Raw genomic sequence first — 21,099 nt, forward strand, 5'->3', positions numbered from 1 at the left:
AATGTTTGCAGTAAGTAGGCTGATCTGGATAGGAGTTTCTGTTTTCCAGACCTTTCCAGATTTCCCAGGGTCCCTCCTGTGGACTTTACTGGTTCATCAAAATCTATTTCTGTAACTGTTCAATTCACACTGGGCCCCGAATTTACAGCTTAATGCATGCCTTAATGCAGTGTTACTCAACCCTGCTCAACCAAAGAGCCAAGTTGTTGAAAAATACCTTTGCAAGAGCCACAATCTACGAGGGGAAAAGTGGCAAAAACGGCCTGAAGTAGCAAACAAAATAAATAAAGATTGCATAAATGGTCAAAAAGCAGCAAAAATAGAAGGAAAGGGGCAAAAATGGGGAGAAAAAGTGGAAAAGAGTTAAAAAGTAGCAAAACTGGGTGAGGAGTTAGAAAAAAATGAGTTACAGGTGGGAAAAAATGGCAAAAAGTGGCAAAAACAAGGCAAGAAATGATTGAAAAGTGACTAAAATGGACATATAAAGTTCAGACAAATGACACTAGGGATGTGTCTATCTTGTGTGGGTCTTATTTACTGTTTTTAATCACCTTTTACATGCTTTGTTTAAAATGTTTTCATTGTGTCTCTTTTTCCCCTTGTCAGTGTATTTTAATGACCTGTGTGAAGCACTTTGAATTAACTTGTTGCTGAAATGTGCTATACAAATAAACCTGCCTTGCCTTGCCTATCACTGCCTTAATGCTTAACAGTAATTATAGACATGTTCCTCGTGTTTAATGGCTGTATCTGTGGTTTTTAATGAAAACAATGAAAACATGAAATATTAAAGGGGTCACAGATTCTAACGCCTCAGCAACAATAAAAAAACTATAAAACATAAAACAACAGACGTTAAAGAAACACAAAATTATGTTTCAACATGGAGGAGCTGAGCCGTCGAACAGCGCCACCTGGTCCAAACTCACACCATTACAACTGCGTGGTATTTAACACCAGCGAGGTAGCTGAAATGGGTAAGAGAAGCAGAAGAAGAGTTTCCCGGATCTTCCTCTTCCTTCTGGGTAAATATTATCTAAAATTAGGACATAAAAGAGCCACACGTTTAGTATCACGTTAAGTATCTGTGTTTTTATCTTTTTTGGATTTTATACATATAAAGTTCAGACAAATGACACTAGGGATGTGTCTATCTTGTGTGGGTAATTTAAGGTTAATGTTTTTAATCACCTTTTCATCATGCTGTTGGCTCCGTTTAAAATGTTTCTGGACTAAATTAGAGCTTTGAAGTGGTTCTTGTCAGTGTATTTTAATGACCTGTGTGAAGCACTTTGAATTAACTTGTTGCTGAAATGTGCTATACAAATAAACCTGCCTTGCCTTGCCTATCACTGCCTTAATGCTTAACAGTAATTATAGACATGTTCCTCGTGTTTAATGGCTGTATCTGTGGTTTTTAATGAAAACAATGAAAACATGAAATATTAAAGGGGTCACAGATTCTAACGCCTCAGCAACAATAAAAAAAACTATAAAACATAAAACAACAGACGTTAAATAAACACCGCTGGTGAATTATGTTTCCCGGCTGAACATGGAGGAGCTGTGAGCCGTCGAACAGCGCCACCTGCCGTCCAAACTCACACCATTACACTACTGCGCAGCTGCGCAGGCCTGTCCTCCTCACCAGCAGGGGGCGGTAACCTTTAAGAGAAGCAGAAGAAGAGCGGCGCTGTCCCCGGATCTTCCTCTTCCTTCCGCGGCCTCAGAGGTACGAGAGCTCATCCTCATATGAAGAGGAGAATCTGACTAAAATCTCTGTTAAATCTCCTCCATCCTGCTTTATAACCTTCTTTATTTTAAAAGTTATCATTTAAACATTAACCCCAGTGTAGATTTTAATAAATGGAGCCGGTAATTTAAGGTTAATGTGATGTTTCTGAAGACGCCGGTTTCGTGGCTGTTTCATCATGGCGGCCATGTTGGCTCCGTTTAACGGTGTTTCTGGACTAAATTAGAGCTTTGAAGTGGTTCTTTATTGCATGTAGTGGGGTTTAATGTGTTTCTAACGTTAGTTTTTATCTCGGGTTAATGTCCAGCCTGTCGCTGTTAATGAATCCGTGCTAAAACCAAAGCTACCCGGAGCTAATGCTAACGTAGCCTCTGCAGCCTTAACAGTAAACCTGCCCTCATTTATCCTCATGTTTCTCTTTCTATGGTGATTTTATTCTCCTCTAGATCTCTGAAAATGGTCCGCTACTCTCTCGACCCTGAGAACCCGACCAAATGTGAGTAATCCCGGAAATAACCCGGGTTATTTCTGTGTTAAAGCTGGTGATGTTAGCAGTGATGACTCCTTAGGACACCTTTGGATAAATGATGAAAACAACCCGGTTTAACACCTGAGCTAACACCCGAGCTAACACCTGGCCCTGAAGTTAACCTGTCTGCATGAACAGCTGATCAGGTTATTGATCATCTCTGTTTTATTTCAGCATGCAAGTCGAGGGGCTCCAACCTCCGGGTTCACTTCAAGGTAGGAGAAGATCCTGATAAACAAGATTAAAGAACAAGATTAAACATGAGGCTGTGGTAATGAGCAGGATAAACTGGTAGGAACAGGATTAAAGAACAAGATTAAACATGAGGCTGTGGTAATGAGCAGGTTAAACTGGTAGAAACAGGATTAAAGAACAAGATTAAACATGAGGCTGTGGTAATGAGCAGGTTAAACTGGTAGAAACAGGATTAAAGAACAAGATTAAACATGAGGCTGTGGTAATGAGCAGGTTAAACTGGTAGAAACAGGATTAAAGAACAAGATTAAACATGAGGTTGTGGTAATGAGCAGGTCAAACTGGTAGAAACAGGATTAAAGAATAAGATTAAACATGAGGCTGTGGTAATGAGCAGGTCAAACTGGTAGAAACAGGATTAAAGAATAAGATTAAACATGAGGCTGTGGTAATGAGCAGGTAAAACGGTTAGAAACAAGATTAAACATGAGACTGTGGTAATGAGCAGGTTAAACTGGTAGAAACAGGATTAAAGAACAAGATTAAACATGAGGTTGTGGTAATGAGCAGGTCAAACTGGTAGAAACAGGATTAAAGAATAAGATTAAACATGAGGCTGTGGTAATGAGCAGGTTAAACTGGTAGAAACAGGATTAAAGAACAAGATTAAACATGAGGTTGTGGTAATGAGCAGGTCAAACTGGTAGAAACAGGATTAAAGAATAAGATTAAACATGAGGCTGTGGTAATGAGCAGGTTAAACTGGTAGAAACAGGATTAAAGATGAGGTTTTTAACATGAGGCTGTGGTAATGAGCAGGGTAAACTGGTAGAAACAGGATTAAAGAACAAGATTAAACATGAGGCTGTGGTAATGAGCAGGTCAAACTGTTAGAAACAGGATTAAAGAACAAGATTAAACATGAGGCTGTGGTAATGAGCAGGTTAAACTGGTAGAAACAGGATTAAAGATGAGGTTTTAAACACGAGGCTGTGGTAATGAGCAGGTTAAACTGGTAGAAACAGGATTAAAGAACAAGATTAAACATGAGGCTGTGGTAATGAGCAGGTTAAACTGGTAGAAACAGGATTAAAGAACAAGATTAAACATGAGGCTGTGGTAGTGAGCAGGGTAAACTGGTAGATCCCTGTGTGTAGCTCCTGAATAGACGGGGGGTAAAGATGCGTGATAAAACTCTACACAGAGCTCAACCAGCGAGTCTGCAGGGTCTGATTAGTGGACGAATCAATGAAGCAAAAACTCAGGTTTGTAAAGATATCAGGTCTTTAAATGCTAGGTTTTTCCGCCTATAGTTTTGATGTTTTAAATTTGGATTTAAAGTGACATTTCTTTTTGTAATTCTTTTTTATTGTTTTAAATGACATTAGAAAAAATATACGAATCTATGTGGTGTCACTTCACACAAACAGGTAACAAGAACATGAAGACCAAACAGATTTGATCTGGTTTGAAAGGGGAGCCCAAAAAAAGGAAAAAGTAGATAAATAAAAAAACTGGAAAAAAGAGTAAATTCAAAGATCTAGGAGGAATTATGTTATGTTTAGAGGAAGAGTTTACACAGAGTCTGGAAGTAGAGATGTGTGTAATCCATTTTGCCCAGTTTTCAGTGAACTCATGTTTTTGTGTTCTCAAGCTAAAAGTTATTCTTTCCATTACAAAGATGTTATGGACCAGGTCAGCCCATTCATTTACACTGGGTATCTCCCCGTTCAGCCATTTTCTGGTTACATGCCACCAATAATATTCTTAACAGATACTTGTCCTTCCTCCATTCAAGTTCCCTTAGGTCTGCCGGATACAAGAAACTAAAACTCAAAGGAGTTTTTGTTATAAAGATTAATATCGTATGAATTTTTAACCAAAATGGGACCACAGCAGGGCAACTCCAAAATGTATGGAAATGGTTTGCTTCTTTGTTTCCACAGCATCTCCAACAATCAGTTTGATTAGAATAAGATTTCTGCTGTATAGGGGTACAGAAATATCGATAGTGATAGTTCAGTGTTTTTGTAGTAGAGCCATGTGAGGTACCTGGCGGTAGTAGTGGCATTAGCCTGCAGTGATTTTAGTGAGCATTGCTCCTTTAAGGATGAAAGCTGAGCTATAGAGCAGAACAGATGGCAAAAATTACCCACAAAACAATGTTGGCTTTAACGTAAACACTGTCAAAAAGTGGAAGCATTTTATTTTGGACCCAGAAAGCGTTGATGTGTTTTTGTCATTGTCTGCAGGCTTTGGCTACCAGTTGTGCTCTTGTGTTACAAAATAGTGATGAGTTGAAAATGATTGAAATCTCCCTTTAAGATGTGTTGGATTAGTTTTCTTTAGTTTTAATAACTAGTGAGAATTTTCTCTGTAAAATGTGTGCAACTATGAACAAAGTCAGTAGGGCTGGGCAATTAATCGCAAATTAGATTTAATCACAATATGGCCTGCTGCAATTTTCAAAGCGCAGAAGGTGCAATATTTGTTTTACTTGATATTTGAGTTAAAACAGCGGTTCAAAACTTACGCGTTACATATGCAATCATTCCAGTGGCGGATTTTTAGAATAGTGTACAAAAAATCCTATTTTCTTCATTTTTTAAATGTATTTCTTGTTAAATATGAGAATAATAAAAGATTAACATTCCCTCTAATACAACAGTTCATACTTAATTTACAAAATGAGTCAAAATCATCAAGATTTTTTTTTTCAGACTTTTCCAGCCCTAGTATAAACTAATATTGTGTTGGTAATAGTTTAGAACGACTCATTGCTTGTTTCTGTTGGAAAATACATGAGATGGGGACCTTAAGAAATAATCGCGTATGAAATCCCAGTTGGAGTATTGGGTAAAAAAATTGCGGTTACATTATTTCCCCAAATGGTTCAGCCCTACCAGTCAGCCATATTTTACCTCCTAACATGAAGATGTTTAAATATTTATTTAAAAAATAGTCGCGCATTTAAATATTAAACTCTCCTTCATTCAGTGAGCATGAAACGGTATCTTATAGTGCCAGTACTGAGAATATTTTCTAGGTTATTGGGCTGATTTCTGTCTGAATAAATTTCTCTACGATGCTCAGAGTAATCAGAGTAGACGTCTGCTCCTCAGTCATCTCTGCCCTCTCGTCACTGAGTTCCTCCTTCTTACCAAATAATCATAATAATCAGTCAAAATTCAGGCTGAGCTGAACAGAATGTAAAATAAAGTAAATGATGCTATTGTACGCCGATCAAACTTCTATTTATTAATAGTTTAAATGTATATTAAATATATCTGTGTATTAATATCCATTAGTGATCACTCAGATTCTTCTAAAGCAGAGGTGTCAAACTCAGTCACAGCAGGGGCCAGATTCTGGATCCAGGACTAACCTGAGGACCTACCAGGGTCGACGTTTAACCAGAAACCGTCATTGTCACCAGTAGAAAAATGGGGAAAACTAACTGAGTACTGATGATAGATGGTGGTCAGATTAAAAAAAAAAAAAAAAGTCAAAATTACAAGTTAAACGTCTCAAAATCTGAGATGAACGTCAAACGTATTTGTGCAATCGATCAAAACACAAAATTTGAAGTCAAAATAATGATTTTAAAGGGCAGACATATGAGAAAGTTAAAGTTTGGACAATTAAGAATGGAAATGTTACATAAAACTAAAAATCATGAGTTAAAAAGGTAAAAATATGAGTTAAAGTTTTGAATTGTGAGTCTAAAATGTCAAAATGTGGGATTAAAAATCAAAATTAGGAGCTGAAAAGGTCCAAATGTGACTTTAAACTCACAACTGTGAATTTAAAAGGTTGAATTTTGATGTAAAAAGTCAAAATTGTAAATTTAAACTGTCAGTATATGAAAAGTCAAACAATAAATTTGATTGTGAGATGAAAAGTTGAAAATGTGAAATTAAAACAAAATTGATTTCTGTTCCGCATTCCTGACTTTTGATCTAAGTATTTTTATTTTTTCACCTTTAAAGGTTAAGTATACATGAATATACTGCAGTAACTCTGCAGACGTCATACCAGCAGGACCCTTACAATAGAAATATGGTCTGGTCTGGTACAACAGTACCACGGACCGGATTTGGCCCCCATGGTGATAATCTGTTCTTTAGTTTGTGACTGTTCCCGCTGTCTGAACCGTCCTTTTATTCACAACAACCTCAGGTTTTCTGCCCCCCAGTCTCCGGCGGGGTTCATGGATGTAAAAATCTGGTCTGCCGGCTTGTTGATGTAAATTTTCATTCAGGAGCGTTTGAGGCTGAATGTAGGCGAGTAGGGCAGAACAGGAGGATCTACATGCACACAGTACCAGATGGGTCAGAGTTTAGAAAGGAAACATGATGTTAATGTGTACACAGCGTTTAATACATCAGAAATATGCTGCACACCAATCTGGGTTTTGGCGTACCAGCAGTTTTAGTCTGGATTCTGTGTACACCCGTTAATGACAACAGCCATGCTGCTGTAATAAGAAGCAGCCTAAACACTAGCTGGGACCTGTTAGTACGCTATTATTCAAACTGTCAACAATAAAATGATAAATGTGGGGATAAGGTCCATGTGGTGAGCCTCAGGGAAAGTCTGGGTAGGCTGTGGGGATTTAAATGTTAGCACTAGAGCTACGCAGCTAAAGCTACTGTAGCTAACCGGTTAGAGGTGATGTTTTAAAATGAGTTTGCTACACCCCAGTGTTAATTTCATCGACTAAAACTATGACTAAAAGTGTTAGACAGCCTTTTTTCCGAGACTAAAACTAGACTAACAAAAATAGATCTGTGATGACTGAAACTGACGAAAGCTAAGTTTAGTTTTCATCAGGATGACTAAAACGAGACTAAAATTTAACGTAGGTTACGTCAGACATATGAAATCTGTGATATTTCTCAAATGTGGGTAAATCTGTCAAAAACACATCTGTATCTATTCAGCTGTAGAAAGCAGGGACCCCAGGTTAGACAGAGAACACACTACCATGATCTGGTACCAGATTTAGACAAGAGAATAAATGCTTGGACTAGAAGTAAAGACTAAAATGTGAGGACTTTAATGGACTAAAACTAAAAAGGGTAGCGATGACTAAAATGTGACTAAAACTAAAATGCATGTCATTTAAAGAGTAAAACTAAGACTAAAATTAAAAATGGCTGCCAAATGAACACTGCTTCTCCCTGAGATTCTGGTTTGTTCTTGTGTGTTCTTTGTGCAGTAAACCTTTAAAAACCAGCAGCTGTAACGCCTGATTTTCATTTCCTCCGAGCCTTTAAATGTCTGTTTAACCTGTCCGCTGATGTTCAGTGTGCGTTTGTTTTCCTCACCAGAACACCCGTGAGACAGCCCAGGCCATCAAAGGCATGCACATCCGCAAGGCCAACAAGTACCTGAGGGACGTGATCGTCAAGCACCAGTGTGTCCCGTTCCGCCGCTACAACGGAGGAGTCGGCAGGTGTGCCCAGGTGAGCTTGGACTCTGACCAATCACGTTAGTGACAGAGCTGCTGTGATGACCATCTTAGGACACCTTTAGATTAAACATGAAACAAACCTTTGAATCTGAGCGGTATTTTAACAGCATGTGTTCAACGTTTAAAGCAGAAACACGCTTTTTAAAGAATGTTTGTGTTTTCAGGCCAAACAGTTCGGCTGGACGCAGGGACGCTGGCCCAAGAAGAGCGCCGAGTTCCTCCTGCACATGCTCAAAAATGCCGAGAGCAACGCTGAGCTCAAGGTATGACTGACAACCTTTACCATAGTGATTCTTCATTTCTTTGTTCTGTTAGTATTTGTGTAGAGGAGAGGGCGGGGGCGTTGAGGACTTGTACTGGTTTCTTAGACCGCCCCCCCAGCATCGTCTGTTTGGGATGAGTCCAGACTTTGGGGGTTCTGGGTCTGTTTTCAAAATGAAACAAGCTCCTTGACCTTTACAGTTTTGGTGTTTTTAAGTGGCTGTAGATGTTTTTAAGAGTGTAGCTTATGTGGCTGAGATTATTTTTGCAGTTTTAAATCATGCTTCAGTTCTTTCACCTGCTGAAAGAGAATAAATCTGTCTTTAAATGAAGGAATGATCCTGTTAGACTGAAGGAGATTGCAGTGATGACCATTTAGGACACCTTTGTATTAACCATGAAAATAAAACCAAGTCTGAGCGATCTCCTCTTCACTGTGACTCATCCTGGTTTACGTTCATGGATCTAAACACAGATGCTCTGATGTGCAGAGCTCTACAGATTTATGTCTGTTTTCATCATTCAGGTACTAAGGGCTAGTCCTGAATGCTTTATAGACACATTTCAATGAAACCACATCTGACAGCTCAGACTGCAAACGGAGGGGGTCTGGAATATCTTTGTCTGGACTGGATTGGTTGTGTAGAGTACTGGCATGCCTTACAGACTCAAAAGTTCAGGGTTTGTTCAAGAACAAACTGTTTCTTGAACAGGAGCTGGCTCCCGTCGTTGACTAAAGGAGCCAGCTCTCAGAACCAGCTCATCCATAAACAACACATCACAACTGCACTGTAACTTGTTGTCTTAGACTGAGTTATTTCAGTTTCATCATAAGGGCACAGATATACCAACAATCTATTCCCTGTGATTTCTATCCTTTGTTGGCAACTTTTGGGAAAGTGGGTGGAGCTGCCAGTTCCACCTACTTTACCAAAAGTTGACAACTATGACCTATTTTGCAAAAAGAGGGAAAGAGCCCGCAACATCCCCAGCTTCACAACATTCTGTACTTTGCCTTTGATGTCATCCTTTAAAGTTAAACATTTTATCTTTGCCTTTAATGATGATGTCATCCTTTAAAGGTTATTAAACATTTCATCTTTGCCTTTAATGATGATGTCATCCTTTAAAGTTAATTATTTTATCTTTGCCTTTAATGATGATGTCATCCTTTAAAGTTAATTATTTTATCGTTGCCTTTGATGATGATGTCATCCTTTAAAGTTAATTAAACATTTCATTTTTGTCTTTAATGATGATGTCATCCTTTAAAGTTTATAAAACATTTCATCTTTGCCTTTAATGATGATGTCATCCTTTAAAGTTAATTATTTTATCTTTGCCTTTAATGATGATGTCATCCTTTAAAGTTAATTATTTTATCTTTGCCTTTAATGATGATGTCATCCTTTAAAGTTAATTATTTTATCTTTGCCTTTAATGATGATGTCATCCTTTAAAGTTAATTATTTTATCTTTGCCTTTGATGATGATGTCATCCTTTAAAGTTAATTATTTTATCTTTGCCTTTAATGATGATGTCATCCTTTAAAGTTAATTATTTTATCTTTGCCTTTAATGATGATGTCATCCTTTAAAGTTAATTATTTTATCTTTGCCTTTAATGATGATGTCATCCTTTAAAGTTAATTATTTTATCTTTGCCTTTAATGATGATGTCATCCTTTAAAGTTAATTATTTTATCTTTGCCTTTGATGATGATGTCATCCTTTAAAGTTAATTATTTTATCTTTGCCTTTGATGATGATGTCATCCTTTAAAGTTAATTATTTTATCGTTGCCTTTGATGATGATGTCATCCTTTAAAGTTAATTATTTTATCTTTGCCTTTAATGATGATGTCATCCTTTAAAGTTAATTATTTTATCTTTGCCTTTAATGATGATGTCATCCTTTAAAGTTAATTATTTTATCTTTGCCTTTGATGATGATGTCATCCTTTAAAGTTAATTATTTTATCGTTGCCTTTGATGATGATGTCATCCTTTAAAGTTTATTAAACATTTCATCCTTTAAAGCCCATCCAACATTCCGTCCTTATCTTTTGTGTACAGGCCAGTCCAGCCCTCCAGTTGTCGTTCCAGTCTATCCAGTACTCCACAATAGTCTAAATAGTCTGAGTGTAGCTTTCTAAAGCATGAGGGAGAAAAGCTGTTAAAGAGGCACCACTAGCCTGTTAGCTGGTGGCTAGTTAGCCCTCATTCATTCTTACCAGCAGCAGAGGGGAACTCTCATATAAATGTAGTCTAAAGTTTAAAATGTCTGATGGATCCGGGTCTCTGCTGTCCGGGTTTTCAGGGTCTGGACGTGGACTCTCTGGTCATCGAGCACATCCAGGTGAACAAGGCGCCAAAGATGAGGAGGCGTACGTACCGCGCCCACGGCCGCATCAACCCGTACATGAGCTCTCCGTGTCACATCGAGATGATCCTGACGGAGAAGGAGCAGATCGTCCCCAAACCAGAGGAGGAGGTGGCTCAGAAGAAGAAGGTACGACTCTGTTTTCATGTCCCTGAACGCACCGCGGAGCTGCACTGATGACAGCTTAGGACACCTTTGGATGAACCATGAAAAGAAACGTTAACTCTGAGCAGCTCTGGCTGATTCTCATGTTGTGATGTGTGGCGTGTGGCGGCTTCATGACGGTCTGTTTGTCTCCTCAGGTTTCACAGAAGAAGCTGAAGAAGCAGAAGCTCATGGCACGGGAGTAGAAACGTCAATAAAACCATCAAAGTTGTTATTATAGCACGTCTGCTCGCTCTTTATTTACACTATCAGACATCATTCATAGGAGGTTTGCAGTCACATGATCCTGATGATGTCAGAGTAAAGGCAGGAAGTGAAGAACAGCAGTGAGGGGATGGAGGAGCGTTAAGATGATAAAGCTTTAGCTTAGAGGGACTGGTCATACACCAGTTTAAGAACAATCAGAGGTTTTTCTGAGAGTCTAGAAACTTTGGGAGAATGTTCAGCAGACTTTGGGGTTAGAGGCCTTCAGACCAGGACTGAAGATTAGATTAGAGAATCAAGACTCTGGTGATGAAGTGAAGCCTTAATGGACTCCAGCAGACCTCAGATCTGAGAAAACCACACAGCATACGGGCTAAAGGCGAGAAATCTCTGGTTAAGACCTTTTAATGAAGTTTGGTTTGACAAACTCAGCGATACGTGGTTCTGCGTAGAGAGTCAGGATCCACATGTGTCCAGTGAGGTCTGACTTTATTCTCAGAGTGCTCAGCATCATTTGATCCTCTCTAGGGACAGAATATTTCTAAAAACTCTGATCAATCCTTACAATCATGACGGGAGCAGCCAGGAATGTCTGAGTGTCATTGGTTAATCTAACACCATTTTAACCATGACACCGGTTCACTGAATCACAGTCAATAAGGTGGTGGCATGTTTAATTCTCCAGGTTTTTTACTTTATGGGCTTTTATTTTGAAGGTTAAAATGTAAAGCAAGACCGTAAAAGTCTTATTTTTACCTTTTAGAGGTCTTAAATTTTAGAATACACCTTGGACTCTATCAATCTAGATTTCTAACTTAATTTTTTTATTTAATCTTTTCTGTGTTTAGAAACAGCTCAGACCTGCTCAGATGTCACTAGAGTTTATTGGTAGAGGTGTTAAATGAGGCAGAATCATCAAATTTGGTATTAATGGTATCTGGTGTTAATATTTTCTCAGTTCAGGATTTAAAAGTATTAAATTTGATTTAAAGTGTTTAGAAGGAACTCTGAATAACAAAGTAATGTATGAAGGTGGGTTTAGGCCTTTCAAAACATTTTAAATTCACTTTTAAGGGGGAAAAACCCTGAACTTTTGAGATTATGAAGGTAAATTATAAAATTCAAACTCAGGACTGATTAAAAAGACAGATATTTGACCAGGGTGGCCGCGGGGTAGTATAAAAGGTAGTAAATTCAACTAGGATTCCCGTGTAAACCCTGTTTGACTGTAAACCTGAAAATGAATTTTAAAGTCAAAACTGCAGCAGGAACTAAAGTCAGACTCTGGATGATCCGTCTCCTGGTTGTCCTGGTTCTGTTAACTCCAGTTTACATTCATGTCTCCTAATCAGATTATAATCTGATCATTCTGGGCTAAGATCATAAATATTTGTATGTATTGATCAGTCCTGGTTAAAAGTGTCTGCTCTCAGCTGAAGGACGAGCTAGAGCAGGATTAACCCCGCTCAGCCAGAGAGCCAAACTGTTGAAAAATACCTTTACAATGAAAATGGAGGAAAAGTGGTAAAAATGGATAACAAATGAGTCACAGGGGGCAAAAATGGTCAAAAAATTAAAAATGAGTGAAAAGAGACTAAAATGGGAAATAAAGTGTCATTCAATGGAAAAGGCAGCTTAAACGAGAGAGAAGAGGCCTTAGAGGGGAAAAAAACGCAAATGGCAAAGAGAACAAAAGACTGACGAAAACTGGTAAAAAAGTGTCAAACTTGGGCTTAAAGAGCAGCACAAATGGATTAAAAGTATCAAAAGGGGGAAATGCAAGTAAGGGCAGTGGAAATATACAAAGATTGACGGTTAAAGCTGACTGTGCAAGGATGGGTAAAAAATTGATGAATGTGACTTGTAATGGATAATTTCTGAGGTTGAAGTTTCCCTTTTTTAGGGTTTTCTGGGGGAATATTTCAAATGAAGACAACAGAGCCAGAGGTTATCAGTGTTCAAGGAATCTAAATGAATGAAGTCTCAGTGCGATACTCTAGAGGCCCACCAGGGGGCGCCGGCTGCTGTGAGTGCAGCTGTGTTGGTAAATGTCTGTTGGTTATGGATTATCTGAGCAGAAGTAATCCGTCTGTGTAGGAGAGACTGGTTATCTCCATCAGAGCTGATGCTGAATATTCCTGTAACTGAAGATGAAGGGTCAGACATTCCTCTGACAGGAGAACAGAGTCTACAGTCTGTTCCTCTGTAGTTCAGGGTTTTAAACTTTAAATGTCTGCAGTGAGCTTTAGTCTGGTAAAGGACCTTTTCTCTTTATTCTCACAAAATAAACAGATTTCAGATGAAGTGAATAAAAACAGCTGTACCAACATTTAATCACCTTTCACCTGCAGCCTCAGGTTAGTTAAAGAGTTAATAGATGAGTTAATGGGTTAATAGATGAGTTAAAGGGTTAATAGATGAGTTAATGGGTTAGTAGATGAGTTAAAGAGTTGATAGATGAGTTAAAGGGTTAATAGATGAGTTAATGGGTTAATAGATGAGTTAAAGAGTTAATAGATGAGTTAATGGGTTAGTAGATGAGTTAAAGAGTTAATAGATGAGTTAAAGGGTTAATAGATGAGTTAAAGGGTTAATAGATGAGTTAAAGAGTTAATAGATGAGTTAAAGGGTTAATAGATGAGTTAAAGCGTTAATAGATGAGTTAAAGGGTTAATAGATGAGTTAAAGAGTTAATAGATGAGTTAAAGAGTTAATAGATGAGTTAATGGGTTAATAGATGAGTTAAAGAGTTAATAGATGAGTTAATGGGTTAATAGATGAGTTAAAGGGTTAGTAGATGAGTTAAAGAGTTAATAGATGAGTTAAAGGGTTAATAGATGAGTTAAAGGGTTAATAGATGAGTTAAAGAGTTAATAGATGAGTTAAAGGGTTAATAGATGAGTTAAAGAGTTAATAGATGAGTTAAAGAGTTAATAGATGAGTTAATGGGTTAATAGATGAGTTAAAGAGTTAATAGATGAGTTAATGGGTTAATAGATGAGTTAAAGGGTTAGTAGATGAGTTAATGGGTTAATAGATGAGTTAAAGGGTTAGTAGATGAGTTAAAGGGTTAATGAGTTAAAGGGTTAATAGATGAGTTAAAGGGTTAATAGATGAGTTAAAGGGTTAATAGAAGAGTTATCAGCAGACTGTCCTGTGTTTAGATCAGTTTGAAGCTTCTCCTCAGCTCTAACAGTCCTCACTGAAACACCTGAGTTAATGACCCAGGCTCCATCATGTTAGCTATCAGTGAATATAGAAGTCTAACTCTGATGCCAGACCAGACCAGGTCTCCCAAACCCCGTCTAGACCCCCATTATTCACCGTTTACATGAACCCCTGCTTTAAAAAAATCAAATATCAGAAATTAAACTCTTAACTTCCTAATATTTTCACTTATTTTATGTATAACTGATCATCTTATTTTCTTATTTATTTTCCTGCCTTCATATCTGTGGTTGTAGTTCTGCCCTCGTCCACCAGGTGGCGACTGTGTATCACCTCTGAATCATCAATCCTGCAGAAAGAGTTTAAACCTTCAGCTTTGGCTGGAGTCAGAATCCTGATGGTGAAATAAACCTTCAGATTATTCTGTTATTAATGCTGTCATAGATCCAGCAGGGTCGGAGCAGGTGGAGACGGGGTTTCACCTTCAGGGTTACGTCTGCAGGGGCCTCAAAGCCCGGACAGGGAGGGCTGGTGCACCGAGGGGCCCCAAAGCCCGGACAGGGAGAGCCGGTGCACTGAGGGGCCCCAAAGCCCGGACAGAGGTCTTCAGATGTGAGGTAAACATCAATGATGGGGTCAATAATCAAGATTTGTCTCTAGAACGTAAAAAAAGAGCCGTGAGTGAATAATGACCATCAGAACAGAACCCGGACCCCTGCTGAGTTCAGACTCCTCAAACCATCTCTGAGGAAAACCACTGAGAGGAAGAGAACCAGAACTGTCAGAGCCGGACTACAGCGGGTCACTGAGCGGGATAGAGGTCATGAATTAAAAATGGATTATTTTAGTCATTTAGGGGGCCCAGGTACAGACCAGTATGAGGCCTCCCTCTCTAAATAAGACCAGGCACAGAGACTGAAGTATCCCAGATCCACAGACCTAAACTTAGACTCAGAATTCATACTCCTATGTGGGCCGGTCTCTGGTCCAGGTAGAAAACTAAACCTAGATGCTGACTGACAGAGACTGATGTGTTCATCAGACTCTGATCAGATGTCTTGATCTGTTTTATCACAGCGATCCAGGTCCATGGTCCAGCCTGACTGTAGGGGTCTACTGACTACCATAGACTGGTATGAGGATATCTGGGGTCTTTAAGGGTACTGGACCCGGGGCCCTCGTCAAGGACTAGTTGGATCCTCAGAATCTATTTAGATGTTTTATTTATTTTCTTATTTCCTCCTCAGACCGTACACACGAGGACGTCAGCTGTCAGGAATCGTTTCTGCTGCTGGAATTTTTGGGATGAAGTTTAGGAATTATCTACAGATGTCAGATTATTTGCTGCTTGGGGAATTTTCTGGAAACGGTCGGTTATTTTTTAAAGAAAGGAGATTTGTAAATGGGGGGAGAAAATTCTTGGAAGGTTTTTGTTGTGGCTTTTTCATGGGAATGTGGGAGATTTATCTATATTTTTGGGGAATTTTGGGTTGGAGTTTGTTTGAAATCTTCAGGAATTTTCACAGAAATTTCAGGGAATTTTTTCATGTTTGGATGTTTCCGTCTTCATGGAGTTTTGGAGGATGTATTAGTACATTTTGAGGATTCTCTAAGAATGAATAAGCTGTGATATTTGGGGTTTATGGCTTTAATATTTTCAGGAGTTTGTATGAAATTTATGATGTTTTTATTATTGGACTGTAGTTTTGATTTCGTCAGTTAAAACTGAGAATGTTCATCCACAGCCCTTTATCCATGAGAAAGAAAATAGATCTTTATAAAAGTCAGCTTAGTTTTCATCAGGATGACTGAAACTAGACTAAAACATAATTTAGTTTTCTCAGACATTTAAATCCCTGATTTTTCTCCTCTCTGGGTAAATCTGTCTGATAGAACACATCTGTGTCTCTATGCTGTAGAAAAGAAGGAACCCAGGCTAGACAGGAACATTCTACCATGGTCTGGTACCAGAGTCAGGCAAAAGCTAGACAGGAACATTCCACCGTGGTCTGGTACCAGAGCCAGGCAAGAGCTAGACAGGAACATTCCACCGTGGTCTGGTACCAGAGTCAGGTAAGAGCTAGACAGGAACATTCCACCGTGGTCTGGTACCAGAGTCAGGCAAGAGGTAGACAGGAACATTCCACCGTGGTCTGGTACCAGAGTCAGGCAAGAGGTAGACAGGAACATTCCACCATGGTCTGGTACCAGAGTCAGGCAAAAGCTAGACAGGAACATTCCACCGTGGTCTGGTACCAGAGCCAGGCAAGAGCTAGACAGGAACATTCCACCGTGGTCTGGTACCAGAGTCAGGCAAGAGCTAGACAGGAACATTCCACCGTGGTCTGGTACCAGAGTCAGGCAAAAGCTAGACAGGAACATTCCACCGTGGTCTGGTACCAGAGCCAGGCAAGAGCTAGACAGGAACATTCCACCGTGGTCTGGTACCAGAGTCAGGTAAGAGCTAGACAGGAACATTCCACCGTGGTCTGGTACCAGAGTCAGGAAAGAGGTAGACAGGAACATTCCACCGTGGTCTGGTACCAGAGACAGGCAAGAGCTAGACAGGAACATTCCACCGTGGTCTGGTACCAGAGTCAGGCAAGAGGTAGACAGGAACATTCCACCATGGTCTGGTACCAGAGTCAGGCAAAAGCTAGACAGGAACATTCCACCGTGGTCTGGTACCAGAGCCAGGCAAGAGCTAGACAGGAACATTCCACCGTGGTCTGGTACCAGAGTCAGGCAAGAGCTAGACAGGAACATTCCACCGTGGTCTGGTACCAGAGTCAGGCAACAGCTAGACAGGAACATTCCACCGTGGTCTGGTACCAGAGCCAGGCAAGAGCTAGACAGGAACATTCCACCGTGGTCTGGTACCAGAGTCAGGCAAGAGCTAGACAGGAACATTCCACCGTGGTCTGGTACCAGAGTCAGGCAAAAGCTAGACAGGAACATTCCACCGTGGTCTGGTACCAGAGCCAGGCAAGAGCTAGACAGGAACATTCCACCGTGGTCTGGTACCAGAGTCAGGCAAGAGCTAGACAGGAACATTCCACCGTGGTCTGGTACCAGAGTCAGGCAAAAGCTAGACAGGAACATTCCACCGTGGTCTGGTACCAGAGCCAGGCAAGAGCTAGACAGGAACATTCCACCGTGGTCTGGTACCAGAGTCAGGTAAGAGCTAGACAGGAACATTCCACCGTGGTCTGGTACCAGAGTCAGGAAAGAGGTAGACAGGAACATTCCACCGTGGTCTGGTACCAGAGACAGGCAAGAGCTAGACAGGAACATTCCACCGTGGTCTGGTACCAGAGTCAGGCAAGAGGTAGACAGGAACATTCCACCATGGTCTGGTACCAGAGTCAGGCAAAAGCTAGACAGGAACATTCCACCGTGGTCTGGTACCAGAGCCAGGCAAGAGCTAGACAGGAACATTCCACCGTGGTCTGGTACCAGAGTCAGGCAAGAGCTAGACAGGAACATTCCACCGTGGTCTGGTACCAGAGTCAGGCAAGAGCTAGACAGGAACATTCCACCGTGATCTGGTACCAGAGTCAGGCAAGAGCTAGACAGGAACATTTCACCATGGTCTGGTACCAGAGACAGGCAAGAGCTAGACAGGAACTCTCTACCATGGTCTGGTGCCAGAGACAGGCAAGAGCTAGACAGGAACTTTCTACCATGGTCTGGTACCAGAGTCAGGCAAGAGCTAGACAGGAACTCTCTACCATGGTCTGGTACCAGAGACAGGCAAGAGCTAGACAGGAACTTTCTACCATGGTCTGGTACCAGAGTCAGGCAAGAGCTAGACAGGAACTTTCTACCATGGTCTGGTACCAGAGACAGGCAAGAGCTAGACAGGAACTTTCTACCATGGTCTGGTACCAGAGTCAGGCAAGAGCTAGACAGGAACTTTCTACCATGGTCTGGTACCAGAGACAGGCAAGAGCTAGACAGGAACTTTCTACCATGGTCTGGTGTCAGAGACAGGCAGGAGAAGAAAGGCTCGGAGTAAAACTGGAATAAAATGTGACTCAAACTAAAACCAGCTGCTAGAATGATCGCTGTTTAGGCTTCATAATCAGAAGTTCTTCTGGGAGATTTGAGGACTGTTGGAGAAATGTTGGCCTCTTTTTAAGCGATATTTAAAATCATGTTTAGAAGAATTTTCTCTGAATATTTTGGATTTTGGAGAGGAGAAAATGAATTCCAGTTTAGAGGTGAGGCTGATGTTCTCACTGATCAGACACTTCCTGTCCTGAGATCAGTGAGAAACTAAAAACACTTCAAACAGAAGCTCAGGCCTGAACCATTCAAAGTCCTTTTTATTATAAACACACCTATAATGAGGCCCCTGGGAGCCCGGGGCCCCTGGTCACTGCCTCTGTGTTTGTCTTTCATGACAGGAAATCTTCAGAGAACTGAGCGAGCCGCCTTACCCTGGTCTCCCTTCTGTCCTGGTCCTTTAGTTGAGGGGTCGGAGGGTTCCTGAGAGCCCCCCTCACAGCTACAGGTCCAGTATTTAGGTCTCTAATCCACCTTCATATCTGAAGGCCAAGGATCCTGAAATAAACAAACTAAAATCTGAACCAATCAGAAACATCGCTGAGTTTAAAGCTCCTCATCTGTGCAGAAACACTGATGCATGTCAGGCACTCAGGAACACGCCTGCCAAATCTGTGCGATCACTCCAGCACTACAAATTAAAATAATAAATGAATGATAATAATGAATAAACAGGCCGAGGGCAGATGTGCAGCAATCACATTTCAGATCATCTGCACACATCTGCCTCACACTTCACCTGTGCAGGTGATTTTATTCTGAAAGTCTTCAGCTTCCTCCTGCAGCCTCTACTGCTCTGAGTCTGTTTGTTCTGTCATGCTCCGGCCCCTATAATTCATAAATAAATAAATGAACCTGTTTATGGATGAGATCACAATCACAGTCGCTTTATTGTCCAGTTTAATCTCAAATTACTGAATCGTGCAGGACCTGCCACATCCAGCCGTGCTGAGGCCCCTGTAGGGGCCAGGGGCCCCCTTTAGGATCCCTAGACCCTCAGAAACCACAGAGATGTTGATGGGTGTCCTGAAGCAGACTTTACTAAACCTCGGTACTCTGGGGGGAGACCAGAGACCTGCAGACCTCTGATCCTGCTGATAAACCCTCATAGATCCAGGACATGACGCTCACGTGTTTGGCTCTATTTTATTTTATAAATAGGAAGTTTCAGGAGTGTTGGTGGAGGCAGACAGATGACGTAAAGAGCCTCTGACATTTATTCTGTTTCTCTCTGACGTTTGCACAGACGCTGAGGTTTTAATTTCTAATATTTCTCTCTGTTAACCCTTGGAGCGCCACAGGATATTTCACTGTTCTGTCAAAATAAAACAGAAAATGTAAACCACGCTCATCAGCTCTAACTCAACTTTATATCATCTAAGCCTTATTATTTTCAAATTTCATTTCCTTTTTTTAAAATCTATTTTATTGGCAACAGAAAAAAGACAAGTTTAAATTACTGTATTTGAAAATACAGTACTTTAATGTATTTTTAAAAATTGTTCTTTAAATGAATATTGTCATTTTAAAAAATGAATTATAATATGCTTCTACAGGAAGTGACTGTGGTGTAAACTGTCTTTGTTTTCAGGCGGTCATGTGACTAAGTAGTCAATGATGAATCACGCCGGCATGATCGTGGACCTCTAAGAGCTCCCAGAAAAATCCTGAAAATCTGGAACCAGTGATCACCAGTTAATCCGACACCAGTTAAACCATGACACCGGTCAGACAGAATAAAGATCAAAGGTGTTATGGTTTAAAGCGTCTGTGTTTACTTCCTGCTGTAATCTGGAGTTTATCATCATTTTAATGGGATTATTTATTCTTCATTTCCAGGGATTATATTTAGATGGACTCTTTAAGACCACCTACAGTTCCTCTGGGGTCCACCAGTGGGCCTCGACCCACACTTTGAGTTCTCCTCTCTGCTGGTCTTTAGAATCCTCCTCAGACCCAGATCCACAGAAACCTTCATTTCAGCATGTTGTGATTAAATTCATGATCCAGATCAGTCCTCCTGCTCAGGGGCCTAAATCAGGACCAGTTAAACTGGTTCAGGACCAGTCTGCTTAAAACCACGGACCAGTCCTGATCCTGACTGATCAGATATTCTTTATGATAAATGCTCTCTTCTACTGCAGCGGTTCAAGGGAAAATAAATCCTGCATCTTTATTTTAAACATGATTAGAATAAAATAATTCTCTGAATCTGATTGGATGAAAAATAATAGATAAATCAGAGCAGCAGCTTTAAAGTTAAAAAAATGAAGTTTATTTTTTTAAACCAGGTTAACAGGATCCTGATAAACACCCCCCCCCCCAATAAAACTTTGCATTAATATTCAATTGTTATTTGATTATTATTCAATCATTTTTATGATTATTTTATTAATATTAAATTATTATTTAATTTTTAATTGAACTATTATTTCTATTAATGAATTATTATGTTATTTTTTATTTAATTATTATTTAATTATCATTTTGTCATTATTTAATAATTGTTTTATTTTTGTTAAATTATTGCTTTATTTTTATTTAATTATCAATTTGGCATTATTTAATTATTAAACTATTATTTTTTAATTATTTGTTTTATTATTATTGAATTATTATTTTATTATCATTTATTTTTTTATTGAATTATTATTTTATTATCATTTAATTATTATTGAATTATTATGTGAATATTATGGGATGTATCCAGGCTGTTGGTGGTTTATTAACTCTGATAATCACTCGTCATGTTTATTTCTCTCCCTCAAACATCTGAGGAGCTTCTCGGTCCCATCCTGATGCTCCGAGCCCGTCAGCCAATCAGGAGGCTGCCCTAAATCTATACACTCTTACATCACTAAGAGGCCAGCCAATCAGGAGAGAGACAGCCCTCCTGC

General features: G+C 39.8%; 1 protein-coding gene and 4 non-coding genes across 5 annotated transcripts; all 5 read left to right on the plus strand.

The window, feature by feature from the left end:
* Nucleotides 1–1,642: 1,642 nt before the first annotated feature.
* Nucleotides 1,643–10,981, plus strand: rpl17 (ribosomal protein L17). Its single transcript, XM_041811226.1, has 7 exons — nucleotides 1,643–1,732; nucleotides 2,200–2,249; nucleotides 2,457–2,497; nucleotides 7,811–7,945; nucleotides 8,118–8,216; nucleotides 10,535–10,726; nucleotides 10,900–10,981. Exons 2-7 carry the CDS (start codon nucleotides 2,210–2,212, stop codon nucleotides 10,945–10,947), a joined length of 555 nt encoding a protein of 184 aa, XP_041667160.1. The 5' UTR covers nucleotides 1,643–1,732; nucleotides 2,200–2,209; the 3' UTR covers nucleotides 10,948–10,981.
* Nucleotides 2,303–2,372, plus strand: LOC121525717. The gene has a single exon (XR_005993257.1). It is a non-coding gene; the product is annotated as a small nucleolar RNA SNORD58 (small nucleolar RNA).
* LOC121525715 lies at nucleotides 7,984–8,050 on the plus strand. The gene has a single exon (XR_005993255.1). It is a non-coding gene; the product is annotated as a small nucleolar RNA SNORD58 (small nucleolar RNA).
* Nucleotides 8,574–8,638, plus strand: LOC121525716. Its single transcript, XR_005993256.1, has one exon. It is a non-coding gene; the product is annotated as a small nucleolar RNA SNORD58 (small nucleolar RNA).
* LOC121525726 lies at nucleotides 10,766–10,831 on the plus strand. Its single transcript, XR_005993264.1, has one exon. It is a non-coding gene; the product is annotated as a small nucleolar RNA SNORD58 (small nucleolar RNA).
* Nucleotides 10,982–21,099: the final 10,118 nt, after the last annotated feature.

This window comes from Cheilinus undulatus, linkage group 17 (genome assembly GCF_018320785.1).
Source record: "Cheilinus undulatus linkage group 17, ASM1832078v1, whole genome shotgun sequence".
NCBI classification, from domain to species: Eukaryota; Metazoa; Chordata; class Actinopteri; order Labriformes; family Labridae; genus Cheilinus; species Cheilinus undulatus.

Bases quoted from the DNA above. Each gene is read 5' to 3' on its own strand.
- rpl17 (XM_041811226.1), top strand. From the start codon at position 2,210: ATGGTCCGCTACTCTCTCGACCCTGAGAACCCGACCAAAT. The intron at 7,946-8,117 runs GTGAGCTTGGAC...TTGTGTTTTCAG, and splicing joins GAGTCGGCAGGTGTGCCCAG to GCCAAACAGTTCGGCTGGAC. The intron at 10,727-10,899 runs GTACGACTCTGT...TTGTCTCCTCAG, and splicing joins AGGTGGCTCAGAAGAAGAAG to GTTTCACAGAAGAAGCTGAA.